The sequence below is a fragment of the Chrysemys picta genome, chromosome 12 (assembly GCF_011386835.1).
Source record: "Chrysemys picta bellii isolate R12L10 chromosome 12, ASM1138683v2, whole genome shotgun sequence".
Classification (NCBI taxonomy): Eukaryota; Metazoa; Chordata; order Testudines; family Emydidae; genus Chrysemys; species Chrysemys picta.
The window spans coordinates 16,298,434-16,317,515 of NC_088802.1; the positions used below are offsets into that span (position 1 = coordinate 16,298,434).

The 19,082-nt window shown below is 48.0% G+C and overlaps 1 protein-coding gene across 1 annotated transcript in view; it reads right to left on the minus strand.

Moving 5' to 3' along the window:
- The window catches only part of LOC135974854 (butyrophilin subfamily 1 member A1-like), a 55,604-nt gene that overhangs the window by 15,630 nt on the left and 20,892 nt on the right, over positions 1 to 19,082 (minus strand). Inside the window, exons 6-12 of the mRNA XM_065563892.1 lie at positions 16,939 to 17,055; positions 14,716 to 14,748; positions 14,590 to 14,622; positions 14,463 to 14,495; positions 5,662 to 5,694; positions 5,474 to 5,568; positions 2,998 to 3,018 (exon numbers count right to left, since the gene is read on the minus strand). Coding sequence (XP_065419964.1) covers positions 2,998 to 3,018; positions 5,474 to 5,568; positions 5,662 to 5,694; positions 14,463 to 14,495; positions 14,590 to 14,622; positions 14,716 to 14,748; positions 16,939 to 17,055 — 365 coding nt within the window. The remainder of the gene's footprint in view (positions 1 to 2,997; positions 3,019 to 5,473; positions 5,569 to 5,661; positions 5,695 to 14,462; positions 14,496 to 14,589; positions 14,623 to 14,715; positions 14,749 to 16,938; positions 17,056 to 19,082) is intronic.

Here is a 19,082-nt window from a genome sequence, read left to right on the forward strand (position 1 = left end):
TTTGCATCAGTTTTCACCACAGAGAATGTAGGGGAGGGACCTGCCCTGGAGCTGCTCTGTTCATGAAATGAATATCAGGGATTGAGGAGTGAAGAGGAGATATTGGAACAACTGATGAGTTAAAGAGCCAGCAGCCACCAAGAGCAGCGTAGATCCCTGCCAGGTGCCAAACGCCCAAGAGTTCTGAAATGACGTCAGAGCGATATGGCTGAGCTGCTAACAATCATACGCATCACTCATTAAAATCAGCGACACTTCCGGAGATTCAGAGGGTTGGGAATGTTGTCCCCAGCTTTAAAAATTTGGCCGGAGTAATTCTGAGAGTTACAGCCCAGTGAGCCTTACGTCACTGGTAAACTGGCTGAAACAAGAACTAAACCAGAATTCTAAATCAGCTGTATGAGAATGATGGGAACAAACCCAACTAGCACAGCTGGAAAAGAAAACTGTGGGTATGTCTACACTTAAACCCTACAGCAGGTGGGGCTTCAGCATAGACACTACCTACACTGAGGGGAGGGATTCTCCCATCGTCACAGGTAACCCACCTCCCCCAGAGTCAGTTGCTAGGTTGATTCTTCCGTCGACCTCACACTGTCTACACCAGGCGTTAGCTTGGTAAATATAAACTACATCTCTCAGGGGTGTGGATTCAGACTTCAGAAAAACATAGCTATGCCAATATAAATTCCTAGAATAGACTAGGTTGTGTCTCACTAATCTATTCAATGCCAGTGAGTATGTCAGTACAGTATGGCACAAAGGAGAACCCAATGGCATAATTGATGTGGACTTTCAAAGTCTTTGAAAGAGTTCCTCACAAAAGGTTATTAAGGAAACTAAGGCTGTCCACACTACCACTTATGTCTGCAAAACATATGTCACTCAGAGGTGTGAATATTCCACCCCCTGAGCAACATAAGTTACGCTGACATAAGTGTTAGTGTGCACAGTGCTATGTCGGTGGGAGAAACTCTCCTGCCCACATAGCTACCACCGCCCGCTGGAGATGAATCATTATGCCAATGGGAGAACTCTCTCCCGTCGGTACAGAGTGGCTATACTAGAGATCTTACAGTGGCGCAGCTGCATCGGTTCAGCTGTAGCGTTAGAAGCTCTGTAGTGCAGACATAGCCTAAGTCATCATGGGGTGAGGGGTAAAGTATTGTCCTGGATTAGAAACCAGCTTAATGACAGAAAACAAAGAGCAGGAACAAATGGTCAATTTTCATATGGAAAAAGGTTAGCAGTGGGGTACCTCAAAATCATGTATTAGGACTGGTGTTTAGTCTATTTCAGCGCTTCTCAAACTGTGGGTCAGGGCTCTTTTAGACTTGCTGGGGTCTGGGTCTCAAGTCCGAGCCCCACCACTCGGGGCTGAAGCTGAAGCCTGAGGGCAGACGGAAGGCCTTGGGCTTCAACTTTGGCCCTGGCCACCCACCCAGGGGGCGGAGCTCAGGCAGGCTCAGGCTTCGTTCCCCCCCCTCCCCCGGGGTCATTTTTGTTGTCAGAAGGGCGTTGCGGTGCAATGAAGTTTGAGAACCCCTGGTCTATTTATCAGTGACTTGGAAAGGATAAGCCCTAAAGTGGCAACATTTGCAGATGACACACAATGATTTAGGTTACCAAAGAAGTCTGAGTTATTTCAGAGGGACCAAGTTTGAATAACATGATGGTTGATGAAATTCAGTGATGATCAGTGTGAGGTAATACACGTTACACGGACAATTAGACCTATACACGCAGGTTATTGGCTTTAAAATACTCAGGAAAAAGACCTGGGTGTCACTGTGGACACCTCTGTGAAGAGCTCTGCTCAATGTGCAGCAGTATTTAAAGAATGAAGTGTCAGGATGCGCAAAGAACAGGACAGAAAATCACACTTATATACATCCTCACCTGTACTGGTCGCCCTATCTCAGAAAGGATGTTACAGAGACGGGCAATAATAATGATTAGAGCCCTGAAGGCAAAGCCATATAAAAAGTGATTGAAAGAGACGGGACATTTTAGTTTCGATAGGAGACTTGACAGAGAAATAGAAAACAGTGAGTGAGAGAGAGAGAAATTGGGTTCTCAGCCCTACCTTCCCTCCTACTACTAGAACAAGAGGATACTCAACTAAATTGAAAGGTAGCAAATTTCAAACTATAAGAGGAAATACTATTGTTTACATGATGCATAATTAGCCTGTGAACCTCCTTGCCACAAGATAGCATTGAGGACAAGAGTTTAACAGAAATAAAATGAAAGGACATTTATATGGCTAATGAGAATATGCAGTTTTACACTGAGTAGGGTTAAAACAAAATGGACAAGCAAAGAAAAACCCCAAATGGACAAAGGATTCAGAAAGGCCCAGGAACTGATAGAGAAATGCAAATATCCAGAGTGGTGATAATTCTCAAAAACACAAGCATATTGGAAGGGAGAGAAACCCCCTCCTGCTTCAGGGCACAAACCAAATGCTGATGGGGGTCAGGAGGGATTCGAGGGAACTCTCCCTGGGAGCAGATTAGTCTATCATTGGGGTGACGGGAGTGGGTGGGAGGGGGGTGGAGCCCACAACCCATAACACAGGAGAACAAATGGGCAGAGTGACACTGTAGCAAGCAGCATGATGACATCATCAGCCACCATGTCCCTGGCCATCTTCTGCTTGGCAGGTCACACCGGGGGTGTTAACGACTACAGCCAGCTCACAGCCTGGGCACAGTGCTGGCTACATGCAGAATGAGCCAAACCAGCTTCTCCCCCCCCGCTGTGTGGGAGCAATAAACCCCTGTGAGTTCAGTGAGTGGGGTTTGGGTCTGTTCATTCCCTGTCCTGAGTGTAAGGGACGAGGGGCAGAGCTTCTGTGTGCACTGCAGAAACCAAACTGACTTTCTGTTTACAGTGCAAGCTCTCAATACCTGCTCTGGGGGTCTATGAAACTTGTTGCAAAGTCTGAGATTCCCCTCCCCTCTCCTCCCATTGCAATGAACAAAGGGACCTCACCTTTCTCTGCATGATGCGCCGCTGAAAGTAAATAACAGAACAAGTGTGTTACAAGGCAGAAGATTTAACTCAATTATTGCAAACTCATAGGAATCATTTTTCTGCTGGTAGAAAGTAGAACACACACAGGGGGGCTCTGCCTGTAGCTATTCCCACTGCCTGCGTTATACTGGGGACACAAAGCCTCGTGCAGGTAAAATACTGAGTAAATGGCCATCTCCTTTCCCTTCTGGCTGAGGCCCCACACTGAACTCGATGGTGTTTCTATCTGTCTGGAACGGGATCACTTTTGATAACCACGTCCAATCAATCGCAGCGTTACAAGGCATGTTCTAGCTATCAATGGGCAGAACTCTCCGGATTTTGGTGAAAACTAGAAATTGGTAACAGCCTGATTTCCACTTAACTCACCGTTTGATCCCGTAGGATACAGGCTGAGGCAGTGACCTCAGGGTTAGGGTTTAAGGTGAGGGCGACTGTGGCTTTTACCACAAACTCCACATCCCCTGATCTGGTTGCCAAAGCAGCCCCCTCTGTAACTCAGGGCTTCTCTGCATGGGAAGGTTACACCAGTACATGGTAAGGTGGGAATTTAAACTGCTCTTGTTACACCGGTATAACGCCCATGTCAGCGCTGTTATTCCGTAATGGGAGTGAGTTTTTCTGGTTTAGCTTATACCTTTAGTTCCAGCAGCCTTTCCCTGGGTGCATATGGGCAGCAACACGGCCCAGAATCTCTGCAGGTCTGTGCACTGTGGCTCCGCCCTGACACATCCCTCTTGTTCCCAGTCCCTTCTCCCATACACCCCTACAATAGGGCTTGTAAGTGGGTCCTCAGAGGGCAGCCTGCAGCTGTTCTCTGCACTGCCTGCACTGAAGGAATCCTCCCCCAGCTGGATACAGGCCTTCTGGAGCCCTTTTATGCTGCTCTGGTCCTTTTACTAACATAACAGGGTTGAGATGGGAGTGAAAATCTCACCCTCTGTGTATTAAAAAGTGCCCAGCCTTTCTGGGTATGAAGGTAGCATTGAGCAAGTGACCTGGGTGTAAGCAGTGCTCAGCCCAGTGCGATCTGCCTGAGTCTGCAGGCAGCGTTCTTTGCTGCTCACACTCAGCACAGTGGGGTTGGGATGGTGACACTAAAACCTGATTGATGACAATTTAATTGTCACCATTTGCAATTAGCTCACTGCTGATTATTTTAGCAGAAACATCCAACTTCTGTGCTTCTCCCTCACAGCTGGATGAAAGGGCAGATACTGGGGAAAGGGGCACTGGGGCAGCTACCTGTCTTCAAAGGTTGTTCGGATGAGGAACAGTGAATTCAAGCCCCCTGCCACCTCCATCCAAATACGGGGTGACTTCTGTGCATGGTAACACACACACACACACACACACACACACCCTGGACACGTCTAACAGTCCCCAGCAATGACCCTGGCCCGACTGGTCTAGGGCAACTCAGGCCTGGGCTCAGGGTGTTGTGTCTGTAATTTCCATGGGGTTTTAGGACAATTGGCATGTTCCCCTTCAGAGCCCGTCTGTGTCAGCATGAGCAGCCCTGAGCTCACTGCTTGGGCTCTGGTGACAATTCGGAGACATTCCCCATCACCCATTCAAATACCAGCACGTTATTTGTAATTGTTCCATCCCATATGTGTTTTGTACTTTCTCCACAACACACGTGTAGCCCCCTCCTACCCCATCTGAATTGTCTCTGTGCAAATACCTTCCCCCCACAACCCCTGCTGAAATGGGGGCTCTGCTCATTTCTCACCCATCCCCCCATTGCTCTGCTGTGTCTCCACTTCAGGTGCTGCAGCCTGCTCAGTTCCATAGCCGCAGCCTGAGCCATCACTTCCCACGGGCCTCCAGGCACAGCCGGGTCCCAAGGGCGAGGGAGGGAATCCCCGTCCTGTGACAAGCTTTACATTGAGGCTTTGTCTATACACTGGCAACTGAATGACAAAACTTTTCTTATTCACAGTTGTTAAAAACACACACACACACACACACACACACACACACACACACACACACACACACACGAAAGACAAACGTTTTGCCGGCAAAAAATGTCGGTGTGAGCAGCGCTTTGTCTGCGGGAGAGCTCTCCTGCCGATAAAGCTACTGCCGCTCGTTGGGGGTGGAAGTTTTTCGTGAGTGGGACAGCTCTCTCCCACCGACAAACAGCGGCTACACTGCGCGCCTTTTAGTGGCAGGGCTGTAGTGGCACAGTTGTGTTGCTAAAAGGTGCGCAGTATAGACAAAACCCAAGTCACAGCCTTCCTTTGGCTTCATTCCAAATGTCCTGTCTGCCCGGTAATCTCCAGTTTACTGATCCACCACATATTTGGGAAACATTCTCATGTAATCTTTACGCCGCCCCAGACACTGACCTTTCTCGCTTTACAGTTCAGATCGCAGCGTCTCTAGGGCAGTGGTTTTCAACCTTTTTTCATTTGCAGACCCCTACAAAATTTTGAATGGTGGTGCAGACCTCTTCGGAAATGTTAGACAGAGTCTGCAAACCTGCCAGGGTCTGTGGGCCACAGGTTGAAAACCACTGCTCTGGGGGGAGAAAAGGGGGAGAGGTGAGATTCCCCTGTCACATTTATGGGAATAGCCCTTACATCAGTTAATGTAACTGGCCCAGACACTGACCTTTCTCGCTCTCCAGTTCAGATCGCAGCATCTCTGGGGGGATAAAAGGGTGAGAGGTGAGATTTCATTCAATCATGTTTATGGTGAAGTTCCTATTGTTGTTTCGTGAAGCTCTGCTGTAATTATGCAATAGAGAAACTAATGGAGACACACAGACAGGTCCATCTGTGGAGGTCCCTGCACCCCCTTCCTAGGCCAGCTCCTGAGTTTGTGGGTGGTGTCTGTCCCCTGATCCTAGTGACACAGGGGAACAGCTCCCTGTAAGGCCACGTTAGTTGGGTTGTGCACTAGCTAAGAACAGGGTGGAGGTGTCTTTCTTTAGCTGGGTGCGCAGGTCAGCATGAGCCAGGGAGGGGGGTGTGGATGGGCCCCTACAGGCATCACCTCTAAGATCAGCTCTTTCCCATGTGGAGCTCGTCCTTTTGGTGTCAGCCCTGGGTACCAACACTGCTGGAAATGGAGGTCGCGTCATGTCTGCCAGTCACTGCTGAGCACAGACTGAGCGAGAGCATCTTGTGCCCAGTGTGAGCAGCGTCTCAGACCAGCCGTGCAAATCCTGAGTGTGTTTGTGTTATTACAGCATCCCAGCCACAGCTCACCAGTGCAGCTGGTGCGGAGAGTTCTCTGAAAGGCCCAGGGAACAAGACCCATCCCCTATCCTGATTTTTCACACTTGCTGTCTGGTCACCCTAATATCGCATTATCTTGCAGAAGAGAAGTGAGTCAAAAAGCCTTTAAAGCAGGGAAGTTAAAATCCTTAGACTCAGCCTGGAGGCTACGTCAGCAACCAGAGCCTGGCACTTCTTGAGCAGCAAAGGAATTAGCAAGGGGAGAAATACAGTAACCCCACCCGGCCAGGCACAAGAGGTTGTTAGAGCCAAACAGGGATCCCTCAGCAAGTGGAAAATATTAACCCTGTGAAGCCAGCAGAAAGGAGCATACAGTACCTCGGGTGAAGTGCATGATGGGAATTAGGAGCTAAAATGGAATTAGCAGAGTGATAAAACAAATACCAGGGAATTATTTCAGTCCATCAGAATCAGGACTCTGAGAATCAATGGGTCTCCTGGATCAGCAGGGGGGGAAAAGGAGCAATTGAGGAGGGTAAGGACAATGTTGAGAGACTGGCTTGTTTCTTTGCATCAGTTTTCACCACAGAGAATGTTGGGGAGAGACCTGCCCTGGAGCTGCTCTGTTCAGGAAACAAATATCAGGGATTGAGGTGTGAAGACGAGATATTGGAACAACTGATAAGTTAAAGAGCCAGCAGTCACCAAGAGCAGTGAGGATCCCTGCCAGGTGGCAAACGCCCAAGAGTTCTGAAATGACGTCAGAGCGATATGGCTGAGCTGCTAACAATCATACGCATCTCTCATTAAAATCAGCGACACTTCCGGAGATTCAGAGGGTTGGGAATGTTGTCCCCAGCTTTAAAAATTTGGCGGGAGTAATTCTGAGAATTAAAGTCCAGTGAGCCTTACGTCAGTGGCCTTGGCTACACTTGCAAGTTACAGCGCTGTAAAGCCTCCCCCCCCCGAGCTGTAACTCACTCCCCGTCCACACTGGCAGGGCACTTACAGCGCTGTATCTCCCTGGGTACACTGCTGCAGGTGCTCCACATCTCCGAGAGGAATAACAGCTGCAGCGGAGTGGCTACGACTCAGAGGTGTGAGTGTAAACGCTTGCAGTGCTGTACTAATCACCTTGTCAAGTGGCCTCTCCATTGTTGTGACCGGCTGCAAGAATGCGGAAGTGCCGGTTTCAAAGCTCGTACCACAGAGAAAAGCAAACAGTTTGCAGCTTGCTTTGAGTGAGTGAATGAATGAGCAGGGGGCCAGGAGTTCGGAATTTGCAAAATAGAGAGATGACATGCTCCAAAAAGCACTCTTTCTCCCCCCAACACTCCCTGTCACAATCCACCCCACCCCCCACCCCCGGATTTGAAAAGCACGTTGCAGCCACATGAATGCTGGGATAGCTGCCCATAATGCACCGCTCCCAACACAGCTGCAAATGTTACAAGGTGGCCACACCACTGCGCTGTCAGCTGTCAGTGTGGACAGACTGCAGCGCTTTTCCCTACTCAGCTGTACGAAGACAGGTTTACCTCACAGCGCTGTACAGCTGCAAGTGTAGCCAAGGCCAGTGCCTGGTAAACTGGCTGAAACAAGAACTAAACCAGAATTCTAAATCAGCTGTATGAGAATAATAGGAAAAAGTCCAGCTAGCACAGCTGGAAAAGAAAACTGTGGGTATGTCTACACTTAAACCCCTACAGCAGTGCAGCTGCACCACTGCTATGGTGGCGCTTCAGCATAGACACTCCCTACGCTGAGGGGAGGGATTCTCCCATCGTCACAGGTAACCCACCTCCCCCAGAGTCAGTAGCTAGGTTGATTCTTCCATCAACCTAGCACTGTCTACACCAGGGGTTAGCTTGGTAAATATAAACTACATCTCTCAGGGGTGTGGATTCACACTCCAGAAAAACGTAGCTATACCAATATCAATTCCTAGAATAGACTAGGCTTGTGTCTCACTAATCTATTCAATGCCAGTGAGTATGTCAGTACAGTATGGCACAAAGGAGAACCCAATGGCATAATTGATGTGGACTTTCAAAAAGTTTTTGAAAAAGTTCCTCACAAAAAGTTTTTAAGGAAACTAAGGCTGTCTACACTACCACTTATGGCTCCAAAACATATGTCACTCAGAGGTGTGAATATTCCACCCCCTGAGCAACATAAGTTATGCTGACATAAGTGTTAGTATGTACAGCACTATGTTGGTGGGAGAAACTCTCCTGCCCACATAGCTACCTCCGCCCGCTGGAGGTGAATCATTATGCCAATGGGGAAACTCTCTCCCGTCAGCACAGATTGACTACACTGGAGATCTTACAGTGGCGCAGCTGCATCGGTTCAGCTGTGGCGTTATAAGCTCTGTAGTGCAGACATAGCCTGAGTCATCATTGGGTGAGAGGTAAAGTATTGTCCTGGATCAGAAACCCGCTAAATGACAGAAAACAAAGAGCAGGAATAAATGGACAATTTTCATATGGAAAAAGGTTAGCAGTGGGGTGCCTCACAGACAGGTATTAGGATGGGTGTTTAGTCTATTTCAGCGGTTCTCAAACTGTGGGTCAGGGCTGGCTTAGACGTGCTGGGGCCAAAGCTTGAGCCCCACCACTCGGGGCTGAAGCTGAAGCCTGAGGGCTTTAGCCGTGGGCACTGGGGCTCAGATTACAGGCCCCCGTCTGGGACGGAAGCCCTCGGGCTTCAGATTTGGCCCTGGCCACCAACCCAGGGGGCGGGCCTCAGGCAGGCTCAGGCTTCAGTCCCCCTTCTGGGATCATCTAGTAATTTTTGTTGTCAGAAGGGGGTTGTGGTACAATGAAGTTTGAGAACCCCTGGGCTATTTTCAGAGTAGCAGCCGTGTTAGTCTGTATCCGCAAAAAGACCAGGAGTACTTGTGGCACCTTAGAGACTAACACATTTATTTGAGCATAAGCTTTCGTAGGCTACAGCCCACTTCATCGGATGCATAGAATGGAAGTGCCTTGGAAAGGATAAGCCCTAAAGTGGCAAAATTTGTAGATGACACACAATTATTTAGGTTACCAAAGAAGTCTGAGTTATTTCAGAGGGACATGATGGCTGATGAAATTCAGTGTTGATCAATGTGAGGTAACACACATTACAAGGATAAATAGACCTATACACGCAGGTTATTGGCTTTAAAATACTCAGGAAAAAGACCTGGGTGTCACTGTGGACACCTCTGTGAAGAGCTCTGCTCAATGTGCAGCGGTATTTAAAGAATGAAGTGTCACGATGCACAAAGAACAGGAGAGAAAATCACACTTATATACATCCTCACCTGTACTGGTCGCCCTATCTCAGAAAGGATATTACAGAGATGGGCACTAATAATGATTAGAGCCCTGAAGGCAAAGCCATATAAAAAGTGATTGAAAGAGATGGGACATTTTAGTTTCGATAGGAGACTTGACAGAGAAATAGAAAACAGTGAGTGAGAGAGAGAGAAATTGGGTTCTCAGCCCTACCTTCCCTCCTACTACTAGAACAAGAGGATACTCAACTAAATTGAAAGGTAGCAAATTTCAAACTATAAGAGGAAATACTATTGTTTACATGATGCATAATTAGCCTGTGAACCTCCTTGCCACAAGATAGCATTGAGGACAAGAGTTTAACAGAAATAAAATGAAAGGACATTTATATGGCTAATGAGAATATGCAGTTTTACACTGAGTAGGGTTAAAACAAAATGGACAAGCAAAGAAAAACCCCAAATGGACAAAGGATTCAGAAAGGCCCAGGAACTGATAGAGAAATGCAAATATCCAGAGTGGTGATAATTCTCAAAAACACAAGCATATTGGAAGGGAGAGAAACCCCCTCCTGCTTCAGGGCACAAACCAAAACACTGATGGGGGTCAGGAGGGATTCGAGGGAACTCTCCCTGGGAGCAGATTAATCTATCATTGGGGTGAAGGGACTGGGTGGGAGGGGGGTGGAGCCCACAACCCATAACACAGGAGAACAAATGGGCAGAGTGACACTGTAGCAAGCAGCATGATGACATCATCAGCCACCATGTCCCTGGCCATCTTCTGCTTGGCAGGTCACACCGCAGGTGTTAACAACTACAGCCAGCTCACAGCCTGGGCACAGTGCTGGTTACCCGCAGAGTGAGCCAAACCCGCTCCCGCCCCCGCTGTGTGGGAGCAATAAACCTCCTGTGAGTTCAGTGAGTGGGGTTTGGGTCTGTTCATTCCGTGTGCTGAGTGTGAGGGACAAGGGCAGAGCTTCTCTGTGCACTGCACAAACCAGACTGACTTTCTGTTCACAGTGAGGGCTCTGAGAGCTGCCCAGAGGGTCTATGAAATATGTTGTTGTAAAATCTGAGATTCCCCCTCCCCTCCCCAGTGAAATGAACAAAGGGACCTCACCTGTCTCTGCCTGATGCGCCGCTGGAAGTAAATAACAGGAGAGATGTGTTACAAGGCAGAAGATTTAACTCAATTATTGCAAACTCATAGGAGTCATTTTTCTGCTGGTAGAAAGTAGGACGCACACAGGTGGGCTCTGCCTATAGCTATTCCCACTGCCCGCATTATACTGGGGGCACAAGGTCTAGTGCAGGTAAAACACTGAGTAAATGGCCATCTCCTTTCCCTTTTGGCCGAGTGAAGGGAGGCCCCACACTGAACTCGACGGCGTTTCTGTCTGTCTGCAATGGGATAACTTTTGAAAACTACGTCCCATCAGCTGCAGTGTTTCAGGGCATGTTCTAGGCATCAGTGGGCGGAACCCTCCTGATTTTCATGAAAACTGGAAATTTGTAACAACCGGATTTTCACTAAAATCACCATCTGATCCCTTGAGATACAGGCTGAGGCAGTGACCTCAGGGTTAGGGTTTAAGGTTAGGGTGAGGTCAGAGTTAGGGTTAACAGGCCCCTCATTCCACTCCAGTCACCCCCTCCCCAGCGGGGCTTCTTGCATCCTCTTCAACCAGCTCCTGCCAGCTGGACTCCTCACCCCCATATTCCAGCCGGGCCCCTCGCCTCCCCACCCTGCTGAGAACCCTACGGATGTGGGTGAAAATCAGAAAAGTCTGATTTTAGTGGAAATTAGTTTTTCCAGTTTTCTGCTTTTCACAAAAACCAGTAGGGTTCTAGCTACAGTGGGGGTGGGAGGATAGGAGAAGGAGGGGGACCCTGTGACGTTGCACCCCATAATGCTTTATGGGAATATGCTTATGAGTGTAAATATGACATAACTGGAATATGTTTTATGCTAGATATGCCATGTAACATATCTCTGCAAAGGTTATGATCTACTGAATATATTCAACCTATTTGTATGTATGTGTCATTTTTGTGTTCGAAGTTATGAATATTGGCGATGTACTTGTTTAATTTTAAGTAGCCTCAGTGAAGCAGTTGGTCAGCTTCTGGAGAAAAGACTATTCTCAGTAAGTGCCCCATCAAGAAACACTTAAGCCAACAATGAACTTGGAGACGCCAATCCACATCTGAGATTTCCTGGGAATGTGACCTGGCTGATAAGGAACTCAGTCATGCATGGACATGTGACTTGCCCAGGTGACTCCAACACTCCATCTTGGAACTGAATTCTGGATAGGAGGGAGGAGGGGGACCACCCACAAGAGAAAGTCTATTTAAGCCCCTGGGAGACTCCTCCAATTTGTCTTCAGCTGGCTCAAGAGATAGCCTCTCCACCCCCAAAGGATACCTGGCAGAATCTGGAACAAAGGACAGTAACCACGGGGGTGTGAGTGATTGCAGAACCCATACTAGAAGGGGGCTAGTCTGTAAAAGAAGCTTACTGGAACATCTCTGAAGGTGAGGTTTCATCTGTAATCACTTTCTTACTGTACTAGGCTTAGACTTATGTGTTTTATTTTATTTTGTTTAGTAATTTACTTTGTTCTGTCTGTTATTACTTGGAACCCCTTAATTCCTGCTTTTTGTATTTAATAAAATCATTTTTTACCTATTAATTAACCCGGAGTATGTATTAATACCTGGGGGGGCAAACAGCTGTGCATCTCTCTCTGTCGGTGTTATCGAGGGCGAACAATTTATGAATTTACCCTGTATAAGCTTTACACTTCTTAAGCTGTTTTCAGTTAAGCCTGCAGCTGTTAGGGGATGTGGTTCAGACCTGGGTCTGGGTTTGCAACAGGCTAGCGTGTTTGGCTCAAACCAGGCAGGGCACTGAAGTCCCAAGCTGCCAGGGAAAACAGGCTTAGAGGTACACTCAGCAATTCCCAAGGGGTTTTCTATGATCCAACCCATCAAAGATCCATTCGAAGGTTGGGGGGCTGGGGTGTGGAGCCCAGCTGGATGCACCACTGGGCCTATGTAAGCAGTGAAGTAATCACCCTCTGGTTACAGAATTGCCATGTAAATGTGCTCCGTGATCTAAACTGTCAGGGTGAGATTCTGTGCTCAGAACCCGTAGCCCAGGGGCACAGGAGGGCTACAGCAGCTTTAAGCCCACATTGGATCCCCCTGATCCTGGGTGCTCTGGGTGCCAAAGCAGCCTCCGCTGTAACTCAGGGCTTGTCTGCATGGGAAGGTTACACCAGTGTAAGATAAGGTGGGAATTTAAACTGCTCTTGTTACACCGGTACAACGCCCCATGTCAGCGCTCTTATTCCGTAACGGGAGTGAGTTTTTCTGGTTAACTTGTGCCTTTAGTTATGGCAGCCTTTCCCTGGGTGAAGGGCAGCAGCACGGCCCAGGATCTCTGCAGCACTGCACCCTGGGCCCCTCTCCTGACACCCACTTCTTGTTCCCAGGCTGATCTCCCACACACCCCTTCAATAGGGCTTGTGAGTGGGTCCTCAGAGGGCAGCCTGCAGCTGTTCTCTGCACTGCCTGCACTGGAGGAATCCCCCCCCAGCTGGATCCAGGCCTTCTGGAGCCCTTTTATGCTGCTCTGGTCTTTTTACTGACCGTAAAGGGGTTGAAAATCTCACCCTCCATATATTAAAATGTGCCCATCTTTTATGGGTATGAAGGTATAATTGAGCAAGTGACCTGGGTGTAAGCAGTGCTCCAGCCCAGGGAGATCTGCCTGAGTCTGCAGGCAGCGCTGTTTGCTGCTCACACTCAGCACAGTGGGGTTGGGATGGTGACACTAAAACCTGATCCATGACAATTTAATTGTCACCATTTGCAATTAGCTCACTGCTGATTATTTTAGCAGAAACATCCAACTTCTGTGCTTCTCCCTCACAGCTGGATGAGAACAGGTATTGGGGAGGGTGGGAGTGGGGCAAGGGCAGAGGGCAGTGGGGCAGCTACCTGTCATCAAAGGTTGCTGGGGTGAGGAACAGTGAATTCAGGCCCCTCCCTTCTCCATCGAAATACAGTGAGACCTCTGTGCATGCTAAAACGGGGAGGGGAGAGAGGAGATACATTCTCCCTCCCTCCATTCCCTCAAGTACGAAATGCCTCATGGTCCTGAATACCAGAAAACAAACAAACAAACACACACACACACACGGTCACTGAGGGTGAAATCCTGCCCCATCCCTCTTTATATGGCTGTGGAAACGCCAGAACATGGGGGATCCCATGTGAGGGATTCTGTAAATACTGGACAAGTCTCACAGTCCCCAGCACTGACTCTGGCCTGGCCGGGCTAGGGCTACTCAGGGCCTGAGCTCAGGGTGTTGTGTCTGTAATTTCCATGGGGTTTTAGGACAAATGGCCCCTTCCCCTTCTGTCTCAGCGTGAGCAGCCCTGGACTCACTGCTTGGGCTCTGGTGCAGATACGGAGACATTCCCCATCACCCGTTCAAACACCAGCTCGTTATTTGTAATTTTTCCATCCCATACGTGTTTTGCACTTTCTCCAGCTCACACAATTACTCTCCCTCTCCCCTCCCTCCCCATTGGAATCGTCTCTGTGCAAATACCTTCCCCCACAATGCCTGAAGAAAGGAGGGAATCTACTGATTTCCCACCCATCACCACTCCCCATTGCTCTGCCGTGTCCCCGCTGCAGGCCCTGCAGCCCATGCAGCTCCGTAGCCGCAGCCTGAGCCATCATTTCCCATGGGCCTCCAGGCACAGCCGGGTCCCCAGCTGTGAGGATCTTTACATTGAGTCCCAGCCTCCCTTTGGCTTCATTCCAAATGTCTCCCCTGCCTGGCACTCTCTAGTTTACTGATCTACCACATTTTTGGGAAACATTCTCATATAAGCTTTAGCCCACCCCATTGGCCCCAGATACTGACCTTTCTCGCTCTCCAGTTCAAATTGCAGCATCTCTAACGGGGAGAAAAGGGGGAGAGGTGAGATTCCCCTGTCATATTTATGGGAATAACCCTTACATCAGTTAATGTAACTAACCCAGACACTGACCTTTCTCGCTCTCCAGTTCAGATCGCAGCGTCTCTAGGGGGAGAAAAGGGGGAGAGGTGAGATTCCCCTGTCATATTTACGGGAATAACCCTTACATCAGTTAATGTAACTGGCCCAGACACTGACCTTTCTCGCTCTCCAGTTCAGATCGCAGCGTCTCTAGGGGGAGAAAAGGGGGAGAGGTGAGATTCCCCTGTCATATTTATGGGAATAACTCTTACATCAGTTAATGTAACTGGCCCAGACACTGACCTTTCTCGCTCTCCAGTTCAGATTGCAGTGTCTCTAGGGGGAGAAAAGGGGGAGAGGTGAGATTTCATTCCATCATGTTTATGGTGAAATTCCTATTGTTGTTTAATGCAGCTCTGCTGTAGTTATGAAATAGAGGAACAAAGGGAGAGACACAGATGGGTCTGTCTGTGGAGGTCCCTGCACTCCCATCCCAGGCCAACTTCTAACCTTGGGGATGGTGCTTGCCTCCTGGTCCTAATGAGACATGGGAACAGCTCCCTGTAAGGCCAGGTTCAGTGGGAGATGCCCCAGCTAAGAATGGGGTGGAGAGGCCTTTCTTTAGCTGGGTGCTCAGGTCAGCATGAGCCAAGGAGCAAAGTGTGGATGGGCCCCTACAGGCATCACCTCTAAGATCAGTTCTTTCCACTGAGAGCTCATCCCCTTGGTGCGTCAGCCCTGGGGTACCAACACTGCTGGAAATGGAGGTCGTGTCATGTCTGCCAGTCACTGCTGAGCACAGCCTGAGTGAGAGCATCTTGTGCCCAGTGTGAGCAGCGTCTCAGACCAGCCGTGCAAATCCTGAGTGTGTTTGTGTTATTACAGCATCCCAGCCACAGCTCACCAGTGCAGCTGGTACGGAGAATTCTCTGAAAGGCCCAGGGAACAAGACAGTGATGGTTAATTGTTCTTGATTTTTTAGTGATTGGAAATGCGCCCAACATCGCTCTCTCTGGGCACACAGACAAATTTTACATACAACTTAAAATGAGTTAATCCCTGTCACCTAGTCAGTGCTGCCAACTGTCATGATTTTGTCATGAGTCTCATGATAATTATTGTTTTCCTTAAAGCCCCAGCTCCTGGAGACTAGTGGAGATGTGATGATTTCAACCTTCCTTCTTAAAGGAAAAGTACATTCCTAGCCCTCGTGGCTGTGGATAAAGGTTCAAAATGTGATTCCAGTGCACCCTGAAGGCTCAAAAAGCAGAAGGCAAATAAAAAGAACCCCATGTCTATTATTATTACATAATCTCATGATTTTAAAGCCAATCACCTGATTTTTGGTGAGCCTGATTCATGATTTCTGAACATTTGGGGTTGGCAATACTGTGGACTCAGCTCACATAAAGCCATGAACGAAACCAGTTCACACCTGATGCTGACAGTGTGTAGGTGACAGTTCTAAAGGTGCAACATCCAATTCCAACTTTCACAAGTAAACAGCACAGCTCCTCTCTGCTTCTCTGAATTACCTGTTTCCGTCCCCACTGGAAAATCATTATAACAGACATTCCCCCTTCCCAATTCTTCTGACACTGGTACATCTCTACATACAGTTCACAGCACTTCAGGTGAGAAAACCCTCCGGGTGGGACTTTCACAGCTGCCTTGTGTGTTTGCACATTCGGTGCCCATTACTGTAAATAAAAATTGGGCATTCAGACCCCCTAGGCAGCTATGAAAACTTCAGCTCCCTATAAACACAGAGATCACTGAAGGACAATTTCTGCCTTTTGGGACCAAAGGAGGGGGAAAACTACAGCTTAGCACTTATACTACAATAGAGAGTTCATTGCCCTGTTCCTGTAGCAGGAACACAGGCTGAGCAAATCTTAGTGTAGAAAAGTAACTGCTAACCTTTCCATTTGCACAGCCACTACTTTGCCCATCTGCAGCTCCTACTTACCTAGATGCTGTGTGGGGAGGGGGGTTCATGCAGAACTGAAGGGCAGAACTGGGCCCTAAGTACTCCCCTTCCCCCCCAAACATTTTGCATCCTGGTTTTCCTTCAAGCAGCCAAGTTACATATGTTGGAGCTCCAAGCCCAGCTCACTCCAAGCTGAGCCAGGCTGATCCCCATGGAACAGTTCAGGATCACACTCGATTGGGATCCCTGAGTGAGCTCCGACGGGGTGAAACCACTTGACATTTCTCAGTTCAAATATGAAGACATAATTTATTCAGCTCCCCCTTCACCCTCAGCCTGACTCCCATTGCCTGACACTCTCCTGAGGAACACTGAATCAAAGCCCCTTAATCCCGGTTTCTCTACCTTTGGTTTTGTTTTTCAATCTCTCTCTGTCACACACACCAAATTTCTGCCTCTTGTTAATTTACCTTTTGCGCTGTGTTGCCTCCAGAAGCAGTAACTGGCCAGGGGAATGAGAACAGCCAGGAGAGCCAGGATCACACCCAGAGCCACCAGCCAGGGATTGACTCGTGGGAAAAACAGCTCTGGAAGAGAAAGTGCCATTGACTTGGGTACAAACATGCGCAGAATGAAGGCAGGACACTGTGACAATGGTGACTCTGACTAGTTAAAAGAATCTCTTGGTGAGATGTGGCTCTTTTGTGCTTTATTATTCAGCTAATGAAAGTCCGAGCTTTAGACTGGTTACTGAACATGGTTAATTAATCGGGGGGGGGAGGGGTTGTAGGTAGGGTGCAGCTCTACTATGCTACACCTGTGATGTGTTATTCCATATTATTTATGAAAATATGCTTATGAATATGACATAACTGAGATATACTTTATGCAAGATGGCTCATGTGAGATGTCATTGGAAAGGTTATGATTTACGGAATGTGATTATCCAATTTGTGTGCCTGTATCATTTCTGTATCTGAAGTTGGGAATATTAACTATGTATCTGTATTTCAACTATGCTACTTTGGGTGCCTCCCACTGCTAACACTTCAGGTACGATAATGAAAAAGCCCGACAATGCTGATGACCCATCAGCAAGAGTCAATGGACTGTAAAAGAGCTTAATCTTCCTGTGAACCTGTGGGTCAGCCTGTGAAGAATGGCTACAGGGGCCCTACAGAGGCATGTGACCATGTCACCTGATACTGGAACCCATCTTGAATTCTGCACTTTTCCACGAGAAGCTGGGGGCGGGGGGGGGGTGTCAAACTAGGAAACAAAGAACTCCCGCCCTATGCAAATCCTATTTAAGGGGGGGGAGTGAGGTAATCTAGGTCCTCAGTTCTCCCCTGTGATGACTGCTGGAAACAACTAAGACCGAACAGGGGGAAAGAACTGGACCCAGGCTGGAAGGGCGTCTGGCCAGTGAAGAAGATTATTAGAACCACATTTAGGGTGAGAACTTACATGTAACCAGTTTCTTTAGTATATTAAGATTAGTTTGCGTGTTTGATTTCATTTGATTAGTAATCTGCTTTGTTCTGGTTGTTATCCCTTTTACCACGGAAAATCTGCCTTTTATAGTTGATAAAATTTGTTTTGTTTATTATTAAACTCGGTTTCTGTAATTTCTAACTGGGGGAAGCAAGAAGTGTGCACACCTCTCTCCACATTGAGGGAGGGGACGAATTTCATAATATATCTTTGGGTCTGCACTCCAAGGGAGGTGGACATCTGAGTACTGAAGCAAGTCCCTTAAACTGAGTCTTCCCAGCACTGATCTGGAGGTTTTAAGAGCCTGGCTTAGCAAGACAGGTTAAAGGGGGCCCGTGCTAGCAGAACAGGTAGACTCAGTTTTATCTCAGCACATCAGGTGGCTTCCCAAGGGGACCAACCCATCAGAACACCTATTTCCCACTGGCATAAATTCAAGCAGTCCCTAGGCTCTCTAACTGACCCCAAGGCTGCAACCAATGCAGACTGATGTTCAAAATTAGAGAATTGTAACCAGTTTCCTGACACACACACCCTCCCCCCGACTCTACTGTGCTCACTGAGGCTCAGCCACATGAGAGGATCTGACTCAAAATATTTTAATGAAGGATTTTAATAAAATCAAAACTTGAGCCTGGTGAGTCAAAGTAAATATTTCTTCCAGAGTCCTCTTCTCTGGGTCCTGGAGCAATGGCTGACCTCAGGGTACTTCCTAAGTGATTAGTGTGGTGTATTGAAAACTATAAAAATCACCAGCTGTCACTTTAAATCTTGAGAGATTTCCTTGTCCTGCTTGCAGGCTAGGGGTCTCTGTAGGGTGCATCCTATGCATTCAGCTTGCAAAGAGCCAGCATAGAGGAAAGTGAGTTGAGTTCTATCTTTTTACCTTAGGGAGCAGCCTGCTTTGTCACTCTCTGTATTTAGCTGTTGTGTGTTAAGAGTTCTGGGTTCTCAGAAATAAAGCAGTGTTACATTGCAGCCTTACAGGAAGAGTATTTACGTTTTGTTTCTAACTCTCTGTGTGTGCTGTCAACATAACAATCACGTAATACTGAGGCTAATTAGCAGTGCAGCACTTTGAGATCTCAAGTGAATAATGCTTGACAAATGCAACATCCTT